This window comes from Gallus gallus, chromosome 3 (genome assembly GCF_016699485.2).
Source record: "Gallus gallus isolate bGalGal1 chromosome 3, bGalGal1.mat.broiler.GRCg7b, whole genome shotgun sequence".
Classification (NCBI taxonomy): domain Eukaryota; kingdom Metazoa; phylum Chordata; class Aves; order Galliformes; family Phasianidae; genus Gallus; species Gallus gallus.
Window position 1 is genome coordinate 99,921,218 of NC_052534.1, and position 18,540 is coordinate 99,939,757.

The 18,540-nt window shown below is 37.1% G+C and overlaps 1 protein-coding gene across 2 annotated transcripts in view; it reads right to left on the reverse strand.

The window, feature by feature from the left end:
• The window catches only part of SMC6 (structural maintenance of chromosomes 6), a 34,520-nt gene extending 16,023 nt beyond the window's left edge, over window positions 1-18,497 (reverse strand). Inside the window, exons 1-18 of one of the 2 annotated variants that reach the window (NM_001321614.2) lie at window positions 18,377-18,497; window positions 16,948-17,098; window positions 15,143-15,291; window positions 13,251-13,368; window positions 11,908-12,013; window positions 10,520-10,656; window positions 10,273-10,334; window positions 9,373-9,453; window positions 8,683-8,784; window positions 8,408-8,527; window positions 8,217-8,315; window positions 7,036-7,182; window positions 6,559-6,647; window positions 5,908-6,072; window positions 4,669-4,847; window positions 2,863-3,064; window positions 2,612-2,726; window positions 883-1,043 (exon numbers count right to left, since the gene is read on the reverse strand). In NM_001321614.2, the coding sequence (NP_001308543.1) occupies window positions 883-1,043; window positions 2,612-2,726; window positions 2,863-3,064; window positions 4,669-4,847; window positions 5,908-6,072; window positions 6,559-6,647; window positions 7,036-7,182; window positions 8,217-8,315; window positions 8,408-8,527; window positions 8,683-8,784; window positions 9,373-9,453; window positions 10,273-10,334; window positions 10,520-10,656; window positions 11,908-12,013; window positions 13,251-13,368; window positions 15,143-15,286 (2,027 nt within the window). In that variant the 5' untranslated portion in view covers window positions 15,287-15,291; window positions 16,948-17,098; window positions 18,377-18,497. Of the gene's footprint in view, window positions 1-882; window positions 1,044-2,611; window positions 2,727-2,862; window positions 3,065-4,668; window positions 4,848-5,907; window positions 6,073-6,558; window positions 6,648-7,035; window positions 7,183-8,216; window positions 8,316-8,407; window positions 8,528-8,682; window positions 8,785-9,372; window positions 9,454-10,272; window positions 10,335-10,519; window positions 10,657-11,907; window positions 12,014-13,250; window positions 13,369-15,142; window positions 15,292-16,947; window positions 17,099-18,281 lie in introns of both variants that reach the window. The other variant, XM_040697207.2, reaches the window with a different exon arrangement.
• Between the last annotated feature and the right edge of the window lie 43 nt (window positions 18,498-18,540).

Consider the following 18,540-nt stretch of genomic DNA (forward strand, 5'->3'; position numbering starts at 1 on the left):
ATAATGGTTGTTTAGTCCCAGGTGAACAAAGCATTGATGTAATTTGAATCACTGGTAACCTTTGTTAGCAACTGTAGCAAAAAGGCCAAATACCTGAACTAAACTGCAGAATTACTTATAAGAATATCAATGCATCTTGAGAGGAAACAAATGCTTTGACTAGGAAAAACCTGCTCCCAACCACAGAGAAAATAATATGAAAAAGTATTCCATGCATTCCCATACTTTTCTTTCTATTAAAAAGTTCAGAGTCTTCCATGAGTTCTTTCAGCATGTGGTAAACCTATCTGAAAAGTAAAATAAAACCTATATATTTTACTTATTATTTATTGATGATTAAGCTCTGCTAGAGTCCTTGATCCCGAGAAAAGGAAGGCAAAATTTTACTAATATGACAGTTCAAACAAACAAACAAAAAACACCCACAATCTTTTTGTTTAAGTGTTTAATCAACTTCTTAACTTTTGTTAAGGATGCATTAAATGGATTGGACTGATCATGTCTCATCCCAGAATCAGAATTTAATACATTTCATATACACCATTCCTGATGAATGTTTCATCACTTTGGGTTACAGTTGGTATTTCAGTGTCCCCAGTTTGCTGGGTGAGAATTCAAGATTTTAAAAATCCAACCAGATTTCAAAGATAAAATACTGACTTTTTTAACAGTAAAAGGCATTGAGAGAAGTTTTCCAGAATTCTCAGTTCTCAAAAAGGATATATAAATCTCAGAGTGAGTAGGAGAGAAAGGAGAGTGGTGGAGGGTGGGTATCTCTGATGCACATACATCCAAACAGACAAATACACAATTTCATTAGTCGTATCAATAAATACATGTATGGTTTTTTTAAACACAAAAACAACATTGCGAGTTGCTAACCTTATTTCTGCTTCAACATCTTTGCTTAGATACTTGGGTCTGAGGTAATCAGAAGAATAATATCGTCTGTTAAACACTTGATCACCTTCAGCAGTGAAAGCTTCTCTACAATTTTTTGGAGGATTGTTAGACTGCATTACTTCACGAGCTTTATAGCTACTCTGAAAAACAAAATTGCCTCATCATACCTATAGAAAATTCACCACAATTACAGAAATAAATTTAAAACAGATCTAGCAGTTCTCACTCCTAACGAGAAAGAAGAAACACAGAAATTGAAGAATAATTTGAAAAGTCTGTAATGTCTACAATCTGCTTTTCTCCACTGAGTAAGACATTCACGTTCTCAAAAACCAATCCACTTAGTTTAGCTGCCAGTTTCTAAATTGTAAATTATGTAGTCTGATTGGTTCCTTGTAATTTGCCATGGGAAAAAAAATAATTAAAAAAAAAAAATCAATAACCAAAAGGTCACTACACACTAAGTATATTTAATTATCAGAAGTGGAATACACACAGAGGAAATAATGTTTCAAAGAGATCTGCTAAGTACATGAAACAAAATTAAATTACAGATTGGGAAATCTGCTGGTAAAAACAATTGCCAGTATCAGATTAAGTGGTCACAAGTGTCTTTGTCTGAGGAAATTAATATTTATACACTCATCCATTCTGAAGTATTACTTCCTCTACACCACACTTTTTCAACTTTTTTTCAGATTCAGTTGAAGCTGTTCAGTTAGGTCTTAAAAGGACCAGATGGAAACACAACCAGACGGAAAATAATTTCACATAGATGTGGGTGGGTGAATGTCCAAAAAAAAAAAAAAAAGATTTTGAATTCTCAAGCACAAGCCTGCTACTTGTTGGGTTCAAGTGGAAGGGGTGACTACAAGTTTTGGTAACACACAGACTACAGAAAACTGACACATCCTTAATCCGACAATTAGTAAAGAGACAGCAATGAGGAGGCTGATCACAGGCACACATTCTAGACTGAAAAAACAGATAAAATATGGGCCCAGAAAGGTGATGTATGTTCTCAGAATAAACTGGGACAATCCTGGAAAGAAACAGGGAGAACTCTGTAGAAAAAAATGCCAAGGAATACCCAGAGCTGTTGGCCAATAACACCCGAAGCAGCCACACAGCAGAAATCAGTATGATTTTCTGCCTGACCAGAAGTGATCTCCCCACTAGAAAGGGAAGTCAAGACCTCTAAACACAGTGGTGTGGCAAGACACTGAAGGAAGAGAGTGAGGAAATAACAAGATAAAAGCTCTACTCTTACTGATTCTTAAACAAGGCCTATATTTAGGGCCATGATGGTCATTGTCAGTTTACTCTAAGCAGAAAATGGTGTTTAAAGTGGAATACTGACAGCATATTAAGTGTCATGAGGGTCTTTATGGGAAGCCTTCCAGCAGAAATGCACATGTCTGTGTACTGCATTAAAACACTGATAATTGTTGCAGTTTGGGTCCAGTGAGCAAACAGAGACCTCAACCTCCTCTCAGTGTGTCTGGAAGTTATGCTTCATAGAATCACAGAATGGCTGGGTTGGAAGGGACCTTAAAGTCCAACTAGTTCCAATCCCTCAGCCTTTCAGGGATGGAAGAATTCTCTACTTCAATATTTGTGATAAGCAAAAAGCAGAAAAGATACTGTATTTACTATACAAAAAGATAATGCCTTCCTTTAAAAGCCTGTAGGGAGTGGAGAGCCTTACTTTAATTAGCAGGACTTTTTCTATACCCCTCACATTGATCAAACAGTTAGCAACCGCTGCACCATCTATTTCCAACGCTGTGAGAACTGACGGGAACTCTGGATGATGAACTCCACTAAAGAAAAAAAACAAAAAACAACCATGCATAAAACTTACACAAGATTCTTTAAATCGTATTACAAATAGTTCCTTTTAACTCTTAAAAATCTGAACCACTGTAGCTATGTAATAACATTCCAATCACAACTTACCTGTGTCTAACATCATAAATCTTATCATGAAATTTATTTACAATTATTGAAGGTCTAGCCCCACGTGGATAATATTTTGACATCAGTTGCTGAAGAATTCTTTCATCACTATGATTATCACAGCAAAATGCCTGAACTAAGGTCTTTAAACAAGCTTCAATAGCCAGGGACAGTTCAGGATCTTTTGGATGAATGAAAGCACCTAAACAAACATAAAAGACAAGGCTTTAGCTTAGGTCCATAACATATTTAAGCAAGGCATTTTTATCACTCCAGGCTTTGTTTTGTTTTTTGTTTTTCCTTTCTAGAGAGTTTGAAATAAATCTCTATTAAACGAAGAAAGAAAACAAAATAAAAGCACAATTTCACTAAAGAAGAAAAAGCTCCAAAACAGACAGGCCATCCCTGAGAACACAGATAATATCTCTTCCTAGAGAAGCCTACATATATAGGCCTATTACTTCCCCCCACCCCACCCCCAAAAATCCCAAAAGGTCACTATTAATTCCATTATGGTACACTTCTGATAGCAGAAAAGCAAGAGCAAATCAGGGCAAAGATCACTTACTAACAATTTCATGCTTTAAGACTGAAGGCAGAGGAACAGCTATGCTGCAAATCAAACTATTGTAAGGATTTCCATTGTATCACCTGTTGGCAGTATTGTGTTCACAAATCCTCACTCTGCAGTAAGCATCTGGTACTCCCATTAATTAAGCACTCTGTCTTTGCGTTTACCTCTAGAATACACTGAAGCCCTTACTGCCACTTACAAACAGAACACAGCTTTTAATCATAGAATGGCTTGGGTTGGAGGGGACCTCAAGGATCATCAAGCTCCAACGCTCCTGCCACAGGCAGGGCCACCAGCCTTCACATCTAATACTAGACCAGGATGCCCAGGGCCCCATCCAACCCAGCCTTGAACGCCTCCAGGGACAGGGCATCCACAACCTCTCTGGCAGCCTGTTCCAGCACCTCACCACCCTCTCTGTAAGGAACTTCTCCCTGATATCCAACCTGAGTCTTCCCTCCTCCAACTTAAACCATTTCCCCTTGTCCTGCTATTATCTACCCTTTCAAAGAGTTGGCTCCCCTCCTGTTTATAGGTTCCCTTTAGGTACTGGAAAGCTGCATTGAGGTCACCCCGCAGCCTTCTCTTCTCTAGGCTGAACAAACCCAGCTCCCTCAGCCTGTCCTCATAGGGAAGGTGCTCCAGCTCTCTGATCATCTTTGCGGCCATCTGAACGCACTCCAATAGCTCCCTGTCTTTCTTGTATTGGGGGCCCCAGACCCCAACTTTGAATCTCTCTGACAGACACAAATGAAATCAAACTTTCCAAGAAAGTTTTTTCTACGCTGCTCCATGCAAAACATCTCTAGCATAACCACACCACAAGGCAGTCACTATATATTTTAAGTAAAAACCTGTCTGACAGTAGGACAGTGCTATCACCAAGCTACAATCAACTAGAGCGCAGAAGGGTGATGTGAGACATAAAGCTTGTCATCTTGCTGAAGTAATACTCTACACAAGCTCTATGCAAGATGCAGAGGAGACTTGCAACACAGAAGGAAGCTCAGCTATTTTGCACTGAAATCTTACCTATGGTATAGTCTTTTAATATACATTGGCAGCCATGCACAGAACTTCCCTCTGTATTTCCCAGACTAAAGATACATCTGAAGCTTCATAAACAACAGTTTTTCTGAAGTTCTCTGTTGACGTTAGCAGCTCTTCAATAAAACCCATAAGGAAAAAGACCCAAAATTGCCTTGAAAAAGCTGAAAAGCTGTAATTCTTACCTAAAGGTCCAACAGGTTTGTATTTAAATTGCCCTTGCCTATAGGCTTTTTCAACTTCTTCAAGCAATGATGGCATATGTTGTCCAAATCTTTTAAAGGCATTTGTTTTACTATCTCTCAGCTCTCTCAGGTGCTTCTGTTTACCATCCAAGTCTTGTCTCACATCAGAGTCTTCTCTCCTAAGAGAAGAGATTTTTTTTTTCCAGTGGGAACAGCCTTAATTTCACAGAAATAGTTATAATCTTATTTTTCAAGTACTAATATAATAGGACAGCATGTCAAGACCTCAGTACTTCAATGTACAGTGAGCTACACACTTGCAACTATTTTTAAAGCTTCAAAAAACATGAAACAAAAACCAAAAGAACCCCACACAAGTAAGAAAATGCTACTTCGCAACACAGTTTTACATGACTTTTCTTCTTAACCACGGTGAAAGGTAGAAAGAGAAGCCACAAATGAAGGTACAAATGCCATCAAAGCAGATGAACAGAAATGTTTCCAAAAATATCAAGCAGTACAATTTCGCTTGGCATAAAACTCAATTGAAGAAAAAAGCAGGACAGTATTCTAACATCATTTTTTAATACAAATAAAGACATTTAACAAATTTAAAATTTATAGCATGTATTGCTGTGTAAACAATGTGCAATATTAACATGAAATGACAAAAAAAAGACAACAAAAGAAATAGAAGATCAATTTAACTTTCTATTTTCATATTTCACCATCTTCTCTAAAGATCTTTAAAAGAGCACAGAGGAACTGTTTTGATAATTGGTAAAAGGTGTTTGAAATAATACTTCAGTTGTAGTATGCAACAATTCCCACATCTCTTAAAACAATAAATACCAACGTCACCATAAACCTCTCACGTAACTGCTGTACAAAAGTTCAGGTTTCCAAATCAAAACCTAGGAACACTTTTTCTAATTCAGTCATGGGTAAACAGACATCTAAAACACGTGGTTCAAAGTTTCTATGAATTTGCACTTAGATACAATGAATATAATGGTTATTCTGTACAATTTTGTTAACTCTCCAAAATTTTCTAGCTTCAATCATATTTTGCCAAAGAAAAGTTTAGCAAGTCCTATGATAACTGAGGAAGGAAGTTTGTGGTGGAAGTGAATACAGAAACTGAAGCCTAATATATGGAGAACACAAGGAACTGCAGGTACTTAAGAAGAGATCTCATACAATATGAAGAAAAAGTTATGTTCAAAAACTGTAACTTACTTAAGTTTAGCAAACTCTTCTTTATGCTTATAAATAGCTTGCTGAAACTGATCCATCTGTTGGCCCATCATTATTTCTTCATCATGAAGTGCCTTCAGCTTCTCCTTTAACTGTGTAATTTTCCTTTGTTTTTCCAGCCTTTCAGGCTCTGAAGCCTGATAAGCTCTAGAAGAAATCATCACACTTCAGTATTTGAAAACTGTATATAATGTAAATAATGTGTGATACACACTTTATTTACAAGCAACATATTTAAGATCCATATATCAAGAAGTTACATTTAAGATTCAGAGCATTTACAAGATCTACAAAACAGGTACCAGGGGTTTATTTCATTTTCCATTTGTAATCGTACATAACTCTTCCCTAGTTGCATTCCTATTACATTTGGTTTAGTAATTAATTATTTTGCAACACTGTGTAAGCTAGAAAATGTCATCAGGAAAAAGAAAAGCCTTTTTTTCCTGCCCAACTGCCACATCATCATCCAATGAAGACCTCATTATACGAAGTAGAGATGTTTAAATATTTAAGTGGAGCCTGTGAAAGATTAGATGTTTTCTCTTACTGTAGATTTTCTCATTACTCAGAAGAGCCCACTCTGTACATATCTATACATTAACAAAACAACATCACAGTACAAATATTCACCTCTTTTTCATTTCCTCAATTCGGTTACGTAGTTGTTCATCATCTTTTGCCAGACGTTTCAACTCAGTTCTGACGCGATTATAAAGCACCTGTGAAGGAAACGGGATATTTCTTTAATGGAAGAGTAATTTCAACATAGAAATACAATTTTGGGGAAATAAACACTGAACTACATCTGTACAACAAACAATTATCAACACTTGACAAAAAACTTTAATTTGAGGTTAACTTTGCTATTCCTTCCTTTTCACACATTTGAATCTTTTTAGTGCTGACTTAAGCCATGCATTTATTAACACCTGTGTAAAGATATAAATTCTATGACTATGAACAGAAGCTGCTTGCAAGTCAAGCCAGAAATTATACCCATTTTGAACTACACTGAGCTATGTGACATTCATCAAGCCTAGACACATAGAAGTACATATGGGTATAGCACAGACAGGATTAAGGTTTTCAATCAGTTCCTTTGCCTACCTCAGCTTCATTGACTGCTTTTCTTCTTGTCTGAACTTCAGCTTTTGAAGACATACACTGAGCATGCAGGGCTTCTGCTTCACCATTTACTGTTATCAACTTCTCTTGTATTGCTTTGCACTGTTCTTCTGCTTCATTTATTTTTATCTTTAGGGCAACAAGAGAATGATATGCGTGTAGAAATGAAAAAAAAAATTTCTTCAAAATCTCTTCATGCCATAGAAGAAATATCACTGAAAAGAATCCATCTGCTGACATGTCTTACAGGTAATTGACACTACAGATATGCAAAGAGGAAAATAGGAGCACACTCCGGAAACCAATGAACTATCAAACCTTGTTTTCTTACTCAGGTTTTACTCAAACATCAAACTCTTCCTACAGTAAGGACAAGTACACTGACATGGAAAGAGATGAGGCCAGCATCCAGACAGTTTCCTCAATACTACACAGATAGATATGTGTGGCCATAAAGTAAAAACACTTGAATTGCAAAAATATATACTTTTAATTTTTTCATACTAAAAATTTCAGTGAAAAATGAGTGCCAATTCAGAAAATTTGGAGGAGTTTTAAGAAGCTAAAAAATTTTAAATAACATTGTATAGAATTTTCTGTAAATTATACATCTCATACATAGCTCTGACAGTTTGTGTTTTATCATTCTTTCCTGTTACCTCCAGAAGACTTAAGTACTATCCAAATAATTTGTTTTGTTTCCAAGTGTCTTTTTGAATCACGACACTCTGGTGTTATAGAAATAGGCATTGAGTAAGGAAGGACTCTCAACAATGAAACAGTTTAAATTGCCATTCACTGCTATGTGCAGTATTAGCCATTCCAAATTCCTAGTCAAGACAACATAACCTTTACCTAAACGAAAGCTATCAGCGTGAAAGCAATACACACATTATACCCCTAATGAGCAGCAGAAAACCAAGTGTCTTAGTATTTTTGCCCAATGAATTGTTGGAATGCAAGTGTTACTGTGAAATTTTAGATGGCCAAATAACTGTGTAAATGGTAACCACTGCTATTTGTAAGGTTGCAGCATCTTGTAAAAAGCCAAGATGGCCAGTTTCAATATCTTAAAGCTAAAGGAGCACCCAATTTAAATACTATTTCTATTCCTGAGCCAAGGAAACTAGAAATTAACATATGGTTTTAAACCTCTCATGTACCTGACATTCTTCCAGCTTCTGATCAAACTTTTCAGTATTTCCTTCTTCAGCTTTGATGCCTTCTCTGATCGGCTGTATTTCTCTCTCCATCTCAGCCACCTAAATATGAGCATATATCAGAATGTCTGCAGCAATTCAGAAATAATTTAAAGTAAATTTCATTTGAAGAAATATTTGAGCAAGAAATTTACCACTGCCCATGCCATTTTATGTTTCAGCTCTTCAAGATGCTTTTGCATTTCATTCACACACTCGATGCTTTCATAGCGTTCCTTTTCTTCACAGTAAATTCGCTTAAGCTCTTTTAGACGCTTAAAAAAAGAAAAAAACAAGTTCAACTGTGAGTGTATAAAGCTACGATGCAATGAGACATTGGAAAGATATGTTGTGGAGCTTAATAGTGTAACTACTACTAATTATTTCAATGCTCAAAACAGTACTAACAATTAATAGAACTTTAATATACCTCTACTCCTTGTTCTATCTGAAGACGTGTATTTTCTTTAGTTTTCATGATATATGAATAATCTTCTTTCATTTGTTCCAGCTGAGTTGCCTTCATAAAGAACTAACAGGGAATCAAGAAAGATGCAGATGTCAGATTCAGCAGCATACCTAGATGAACTTTAAATAATTATCATAGAAAAATCACAGAATCATAGAATGGCCTGGGTTGAAAAGGACCACAATGATCATCTGGTTTCAACCCTCCTGCTATGTGCAGGGTCATCAACCACTGGACCAGGCTCCCCAGTGAGGCACATCCTCATTGATGTGACTCATTCCAACTGCTGTGCGTGTTAAATAACACCAACAGTAAAACCCATGGGGTACTTTAGTCCAGTGAACTAACTCGGTGTACAAAAGCAACCATGAATTTATCAATGTCCTCAGAAGAAAAAACAATTCAAAAAACTGTTTTTGCAAAGTGGACGATTGCTCCAATTGGATATTTAAAATTTAGATTTCTGAAAATGTTTTGATTTTTCTTTTCCTACCTCTTATGTGTGACGCCTCTCCAAATCTGAAATTCTGGCTTCAAATATTTTGTTTGCTTGTTTTACTGGGCTGTATTTTTAAAATAATTACTTGAAACCGACTAATTCTGAAAGTTACCATTTATTATTTAATCAAAGTGTTAAATGATTTTTCTTACCTTATACTTGTCACCCTCATTTTTAGACTGTAAGAAGAGCTTACTCATCTCTTGGGTTAACACAGACACAGGATTTTCTACCTGTAATATTGGATATGTTACTTCATTAATATTTTAGGGAAAAAAGACTTAGGAGCTCACATCCCTGAAAGCAGGGACACACACACACACACACACACACACACACACACACACACACACACACAGACACTCCAAATACAACTTTGCAACACAATAAAGGCATCACAATAAAGGCATCTAAGGAATTGTTTTCACAAGAATCAGTGACTTCTGGGAAGTTTTACTTAACAATTTACTTAATTTACTTAACAAGTCCTGAATTGGGAATGTTGTGCAACAATTCTTCTTTAATCAACTGCCCAAAGTACTACATTCAATTCAAGGAATTGCCCAATACATTCTAATACAAGTTTCCACAATAAAATCAATACACAGTAACAGAAGTTAATATTATTTGACAGGTGGAATATTTTGAATAGTGTACATCGAGTATAAAGTAACTGATTTTTCATTAATCACTTAGGCAGAAAAAAAAAGGAAAAAAAGACGACATTTCTGTAACAGCAAAAACTGAAAGAATCTGCAGGTGATTAAAAAAAAAGGGAAAAAAAAGCTCTGCATATGAAAGAAGTCTACCAATGTGGTCTTTCACTGGCAGGATATATCAAGTTTGTAGATGACAGTGAATGTTGACTTGCACGGTATCAGGTCTTATCCAGCAATATATATATTACATACAATATATATTAAATTTTAATGCTGTCTTGCCACTGTAAGTGATCATAAAAACAAGGAAAAGGCAAACTTCTCTCATTTAGTAAAATGAAACATCACAAGCTGATGTCTTAAATTAAACAGAATCTAAACACTAACAATTACCTGTATGTTAAAGTGATCCAGCATTCCTAAGAGTTCCTCCTTCTTTGAAGAAATGATAGCGCCTAAGGGGGAGAGGAAGAGTGAGAGAGAGAAATAACTGCTATTGACATGCCAGCATACTGCAGTCTAACATGCCAACACAGATGCAGACCTTGTAAGAAAATCTTTCATTGACATTAATGCATTTAAAGTAATTAAACCATTAAAAGAGCTTTAAAGATTGAGGGCAAAACAAACTATCACCAACCAGATTTGCTTTTCAGTCTGTAAGTTCTGCTCCCTTCCAGGTTAATGTGTGTATTCACAATAATAGAGTCACCGTACAGTTCTGGTTTAAATGCATCTCTGCCTTGGTTTTGCAGTGTTACTGAGATATCTGCAGAACTAAAGGAAAAAAAAAACAAAACAAAAATAAACACACAAGCATCCACAGATAGCTGAAATGAATTACAAATTAAACAGAAAAATAAAATCGGAACTCAATATTTTTTTTCCACAAAAATTGTCACATCAGGTTATAATTGAAAATCATTCACAGTACAAACTGGAACAAAACACACTGATGATATCAGAGCCAAAACAGCATCAAAGACAATTGGACGGAAGGATCATTACACACTGCTTTGTTTGCACCTTCAGGTAAGCTATGAGCAAAAAGCAAATGCACAGACTCTCCCACTTCTTCCTACCTGAGTTCCTTCATCTTTAGGTTGCATTATCAAGTTACTTTTTGGTTATTCTCCTATCTCCAGGCTGGCTTATAGGCTACAAATTGCTTGGCTTGTATAGCCATCCCTAAACAAAGTAACCTATAGTTCACTACTTAAGGGTTGTTTGTTTTTCTTTTTGGAAAATAAGGGATATGGTTTCTCCTGAATTCAGATATTCTGTTTCTAATGGGAATGCTGAAATGTTACTACACAAGTGTACACAGTGTTTACACACTGGAACAGGTTGCCCAAGGAGGTTGTGGATGCCCCATCCCTGGAGGCATTCAAGGCCAGGCTGGATGTGGCTCTGGGCAGCCTGGTCTGGTGGTTGGCAACCCCGCACATAGCAGGGGGGTTGAAACTTGATGATCATAGTGGTCCCTTTCAACCCAGGCCATTCCATGATTCTATGACAAGGCAGGTACTGAAACAATTTTACTCCAGATATTTCTGAAAGTCTGGGGCTTCAAGTTACAGCTTTATGTAAACACAAGGTTTTAAACCTCATCTTTTTTCAGGTTCCCCTAAACATACTATTCCCACTCTTGCAGCAGACATTAATTCACATCCTTCATATTAAATAATCCCCCCATGTATCAAGGTCTCTGCACTGTGTATACACTCATGTCACTAGAAAGACAGAAAGAATTAAACTCTTCAGTCTGTCTATAGGATATTCAAGTACATCTAATACATTAGAACTAAGCTCAAGCAGTACACTTTGCTGTGCATTAGCAAATGGAATGCTACTGGTACATTTCTATTTATGTTTAATATGGCCCTTTCAGCATATGGATTCTTATTCTTATCTGTTAGACCTAGGAGGAGAGCAAAGAAGAATTAAGGTACCAGAATGCTGAGCAGCTAACCTGAATCTGTCTCGAAACAACATATTCCACCTTAGAACTAAGGAAGTTTTACTTACGTCTCTCCACTTTTTACAAACATTTTTAATGAGGAACCTCTATTAGTAGCAGTGGCTTTTCCTCCAAGTCCAACAATCAGCGCAGTTAAAACAGAACTTTTTCCACCTGTAACAGAAGCACTGAAGTTTTATTTTTTTTTCTTCTTAAAAACAAACAAAAAACAAGGAAACAGAAAAAAAAAACAAAGGTACTGTGACTTCATCTTCATTTCACTCATATTAAAGGTTGTTCATAGAATCATAGAATCACAAGGTTGGAAAGGACCTACAAGATCACCTAGTCCAACCATCCTCCCACTACCATTGCTACCACAAGCTACTAAACCATATCTTGTAGCTCCTCATCCAAACACTTCTTGAACGGCGACTCCACCACCTCCCTGGGCAGGCCATTCCAGTGCCCGACCACCCTCTAAGAGAAAAAGTTTTTCCCTATGTCTAATCTAAACCTCCTCTGGTACAACTTGTGGCCATTTCCTCTGGTCCTGTTTGTGGCCTGGGAGAAGAGGCCAAACCCCTCCTCATCACAACTTCCCTTCAGGAAGTTGTAGAGTGCAATGAGGTCTCCCCTGAGCATCCTCTTCTCTAGACCAAACAATCCCAGCTCCCTCAGCCTCTCCTCATAAGACTTATGCTCCAGACCCCTTGTTGACTGCTTATTTATTCATGCAGTCATAATCAGTTAGATTTCAAACTTGTCAGATATATAAAATAGCCACAACTCTAGCAAAGAACATCATAAATCAGGCATTTCCAAGTTTCTCTCTCAGAAAACATGCTGAGCCAAACTTCTACTTCTCCTCATTAATTTGTGCTCAATGAGATGTTCTATCTCAGTAAGTAAGAAAATTCCATTCCTTAAAAGCACAAAAAACACTTATAATACAAAAGAAACCAAACACATCACTTAGTTACCTGCCAGAGGGATTTTAAGCCCTCTTTAACAGTTAGGTTTATTTTTTGAAATTATCCCTCCAAAATAAATGAACTTGTCTAAGTATTACATCCTTCTAGAACAGTTTCAAATTGACATATACTTGCACGACTACTGTGTATTTAAAAAACGAATACATGCCTTGTGAAACTTAAATATAAATTTATGTATAATTTAGCTATGAAAAGTTTTACTTAAATTATCTTTCATAAGTGTCTGAATTTAAAACTCTTTCCACTAGCTTTGCACTACTGGGATAGACTGTAATTCTCAAGCATAAAACTGAATCCATCTACAGCCCCCAGAGATTCAGAGATGACCTAGCAATTCTTTTTCAAATAAAAATTATGCATTTTAAAGTCTCAACAAAAGTGTTCTTCCGTATAGCAATGATGCAATTACTACTTACTTCCATTGTTTCCAATAATAAAATTGAGATTTGATCCAAACTGAAAAGGCCCCAACATCGAATGGCACATGAAGTTCTTCAGCTGGATACTTTCAATTATCCCAGCTTCTCCTACAGTCTAAATAATCAGATATTACGTTACTTGTGTGTTTTAATGAAACACATTTCACCTGCTTTAAATGTAACGAAAATTCAAATGATTATGATAAAAAACATCAATTGTGGTAACAAACCACAAGGAAATCAGCATTCATTCACAATACTATGAAAACTGCTCATTATAGAACAGTTATTATGTAAATCAAGATCAAAACAGTTAGCAAAAGTGATCAGTTCTCTCCTTACCTTATATTTTATATGACATCAAAGATTAAGATCATACATTCCACACAATTATTAGAGCAGTTAATAAGGAGTATCATAGAAAGACTTCCTGTTACTGAAATAACACTGCAAAAAGCCTTGGCTTGACTTTGAAAGAGGGAAATAGGAGTTAAATTAGGAAGGAGGAAATGAAACTAGAAGCAAAAGCAACATTCCAATGTACAACTCGTAAAGTACTTTTCTGACAATAAATTTTTGTTTTATTACCAGTGCTTCAGAAAAACAATGTTTTCTAAGCAAGAAAAAAATCTCAGGAGTGACACAGAACAGAGGGTACTGTTCAAGAAAAAGAAGAGTTATATCTCTGTGGGCTATAACTCAACATCAGTATCTTATAATATGCAAGGCTGTATATTTATGCTCAATAAATATTTTTTAAAGACTACCATCAACCTTGAAATTCTACAACTACAGAAAAGAAGAGTATTCACATCTTCAAGTTTCACTTCATTTCAAATATTTCTATTAGTCATTTGCAAGCGTCAGCTATGAAATCAAAGCACTCAGTGCTTTGAGCAAATAATGTTTTTCTAAATACACTTTCTGCTTTTCCTACTACCTAAACCAAATATGCAATAATTCTACAAAGCAAAATCTTTTTGCTTTACACATTTGTCAATTTCAGTAGTATTCATTCCATAAAACCAGAATACTATGAGGGCTGCTCCAAAAGCAATGCCTCCTATTTTATTATGTTGCTTCACAAAGTCAGAGGCGGATGGTGGTGGAATGGTAGTAGAGGTTGAACCTTCTTGCCAATGTTCCATTGCATTCTGTTGCTGTGCAGCAGTGGGGCAGTCTGATAAAATGGCAGCAGACATCAAGGGCAGATGAAGCAAAGGTGTATCACTGAACCCCTTCATGTGGAAAAAATGGCATACATACAGCCTGGAGAAGAGAAGGCTCTGGGTAGATCTGGTAGCAGCCTTTCAATATTCAAAAGATGGCTATAACAAAGAAGGGGACAGGCTCTTTAGCAAGGTCTTTTGTGATAGGACAAAGGGAAATGGTTTCAAACTAAGATGGCAGATTTAGAATGGATATAAGGAAGAAGTTTTTACCAAAAGGGTAATAAGGTACTGGAAGAGGTTACCCAGAGAGGTGATGGAAGCTCTGTCCTTGGAGATGTTCAAAGTCAGACTGGATGGGGCTCTAAGTACCCTGATGGAGCTGTAGGTGTCCCTGTTCATTGCATGGGAGTTTGATTAGATGGTCTTTACGGGTACCTTCCAACTCAAACAATTCTATCATCCTGTGAAATAGGAGGCACTACTTTTCGAGTGACCTACACATTACTTTATGATCAACTGTCAAAAATACATGATCTAAAAAAAGAGTGAACTCATTCAGAAGTCCTCATTACAGTCATTACCTCTAGTTGCTTCATTTTTTTGAATTGGTTCCATTGAATCCTATATTTAAGATTTGCTTCAAAATCAACCAGAGACACAGGTTTACTTTTTTTTTTTTATATCAATTTTTGGGGAGGATTTTTTAGGATAACTTACCGATGTTAAAGAGAAACTATTATCAGCTGAAAACTGGGAGTTTTCTTCCTCACTGGACTCATCACTATGTTCATCTGTATGTTCTTGTCTCTGTCTTTTGTGGGATGGAAGCTTTGAAACACTTTCTTCCTTTCTCTTACCCATGAGTACTGAGAAAACATGAAAGTAGCAGAAGATTGAAACTCATAATCTGTTAAATGAGAATGCACCAACAGATAATAACACAGACTGTATTTATTTAAACTGATACAAGAAATACAAAGATCATAGCAAATGTTGCATTAAACTAAAATCTCAGTGAATTTAAGCTTAAGCTTACTTTGCAAAGGCTTTATAATAACAAGAGAAACAATCTAATTATTCTAATCAAGCTGAGTTTCTTGATTATCAACAGAGATCAACCTGGATTCTATTTTCTTTGGAACATTACACTTTGGAATATCTACTACAATTGCTTTTGGTTAGTAACAGAGCCCAAAGGTAAGTTATAGATGTACACCACTATCATAAGATGATCAATGCAGGTTTGAATCAAGTGATGTGCACAGTGAAAAGTAAAACATGTCAATTATACAGGGTCAAGAAATGCCCAGGAAATGAATATCTGAGATACTGAAAAGCAAAAGTAAAGATAATTTAGATTTATGGCACTGCTCCCTTGCTGTTACTGCAGAAAGCATACCTGCCTTTGTAAGGCCATGATCATGGAAGGCAAAATGCTGTTATTTTGCTAATGAAAGATTACAGTTCTCTGAGAACATACCTACACATGTATGAATATACAAATACTTCCTTTACAAATGGATAAATAACCCATTGCACTAATGTGGCTACTAAGAGACGAATCTTGCTAAAATAACAAGGTCTACTCAAATCACATATAACCAAAACATCAAATATTAAGACTAATCAAAATGTAATCTTTTCCGTAGCAGGTCAGAATGTGATTCTTATTCCTCAAAAAACGTTTGTTACATTCTTAACATCTACTGTCCCAAAACACTACAGAAGGTAAGCAAGATCACATGCTTTCATCCACAGAAGAAAAAAAGACCACATTTCTACAAAGACAACCACACTGTTTATTTATCAGTAGTCCATTCGATTCATAAATGTACTGACCATGCTCCAACCGATATCCACCACATGGTTTTTTGATGCCAAAACGTGTGGAATGATTGGAAACATTCTGGAATGTTTTCCTGCTCAGGACAAACTCATCTGCACACTTTCCTGTGTGACCTACTGTGGGGAATCTGCTTTAGCCGGGGAGCTGGCCTTGATGATCTCTAGAGGTCCCTTCCAAACCCTAGAATTATGTTGTTCTTCTACCTGAGCAAGCTTAATGTTCTGGTCAAACATTAGCCCGCTTTCAACAGACAAAAGGTCAAAAGGCTCATACTAAGAATCACAGGCAATAGCATTTATTACATCAAATACCACAGACATTAAAATTTGTGACACCACTACAAAGACTACTGAATTTCTTCTGTGAGTATTCCTTGATTTTTATAAACAGTGCTCATTAATTTCCTCATTGTCTTAGTGCATACAACTGATAAAAAACAGTATACAACTCTTTCTATTAAGTGCAATGGAGAAATTTCAAAATAAAAGACAGAAATGCAATAAGCTTCCCAGCTGACATTCTTGCAACAACAATAGGGATTATGGATTAAGTTCTAGGTTCTTAGTATAGCTTTTAAATATTTACAGAGCATCTGCCATTTCCAATTTACATTACACAGCCTAATACCATATCTATAAAGCAAGCACCAAATACATTTCATCATACAGTCACATACCTTTTATTATGTTACTTTCAGTCTCCTATAGAACCATCTCTTTATGTTACTCAGATCAGCAAAGGGTTACTTGTAAATTCTTGGAATTTATCCATTACTCTAATATGAAGATAGATCTTTGTTCAATCCGTTGTTCCATTTAAACCTCACTCTACAAAGAAGAAAAAACATACATGTCTTAAATGCTGTAATTAATATTAAAGATCAGTGGTATGAATTCCATTTTCAACTGGCAAAAATAAAGATTAGTACAAGTACATTTTAAGATATAAAGTAGGCTAATGGAAAGTCAACAGTGAATAGTATTGAGAAATGTTAACAGAAGTTTGCTGTAGGGACTAGACACATCATACATCATATTTTAAATCTGGAGTCTAAATTTATGGCTACACTGAGATATGAAGTAGGATTGTGAATGGAAATTTGTGATGACAAAGTCAGGAACATCAGTAATATAAGTCATAATCAGACGGTCATTCCGAAAGACAATACAAAACCATCAATTCAGTAAGAAGCATGGAATTTACTAGCATGGAATGTACAAGCAGTTACAAACAAAAGCCACAGCTATAAACCATGAGGAAATAAGGGCAAGAAAGATCCAGTTATAAAAACATCGCCAATTAATATAAATTATTACAAGTAATTGTTATGCACGTATTAAGAGTATGAAAGGAAAACAGAGTCACTTAATACTGGATAAGCACTCTTACACTTTATAGTAGAAAAGTATTTGATTCAATGACATTACAGTATAGGAAGACAGGATGTATTCACTAGAAACAGTATTTATTGCTGCTCACAGATGCTCCAACGGAACCAAAGGCAACGTATTTCCCATTGTAATGAAGATCTAAAGGAAAAGAACTGTGTTTTTCTCCTAAAAAGTCTATTTTTTTTTTTTCATGAATGCCTATGAGCAGAATAACCCATCTGCAGTGGTGAAAGGTCCAGGCGGCTGTTGGAGATGCCCAAGGAGACCCCACAGCCTCGGGGCAGCCCGTGCCAGCACTCCGTCACCAGCTCGGCACTGAAGGGCTCCCGGCGGTCAGAGGGAACTGCCCGTGCTCTGGTTTGTGCCCACCGCCTCCTGTCACGGCTCCGGGAACCACCGAGGAACCCTTCTCTGCACTCTACACTCAGGTGTTGACAGACGTTGGTAAGGTCCCCTCCTTCTCCAGGAAGAACAGCACCAGCACTCAGCCCTTCCTCACAGAAGGGCTCCAATCCCTCGCTACCCCGGCAGCCCTCTGTCAGACTCCCTCCCGTACGCCCACATCTCTCCGGCACAGGGGGGACCACAACAGGACGCAGCACTCCAGGTGCGGCCTCACCAGCGCCGAGCAGAGGGAAAGGATCGCAACCTTCGCTCCACCGCGGCCGCCTCCAACCACTGCAGACCCACAGGGCCAACCGCTCCCCGTCCTACCTGTCCTCACCGCCGGCGGGGCCGCTACAACGGGCAGAGAGTTGGACGCGGCCAAAACACCGCTTCCTCAGGGAGCGGCGCGGATGGGAGCGCGTAACGGAAGAGCCGCCAAGAGCGCGGCGCATGCGCGCTGCCCGCCGCCTCCCGAGGGGCCTTTTTCCGTG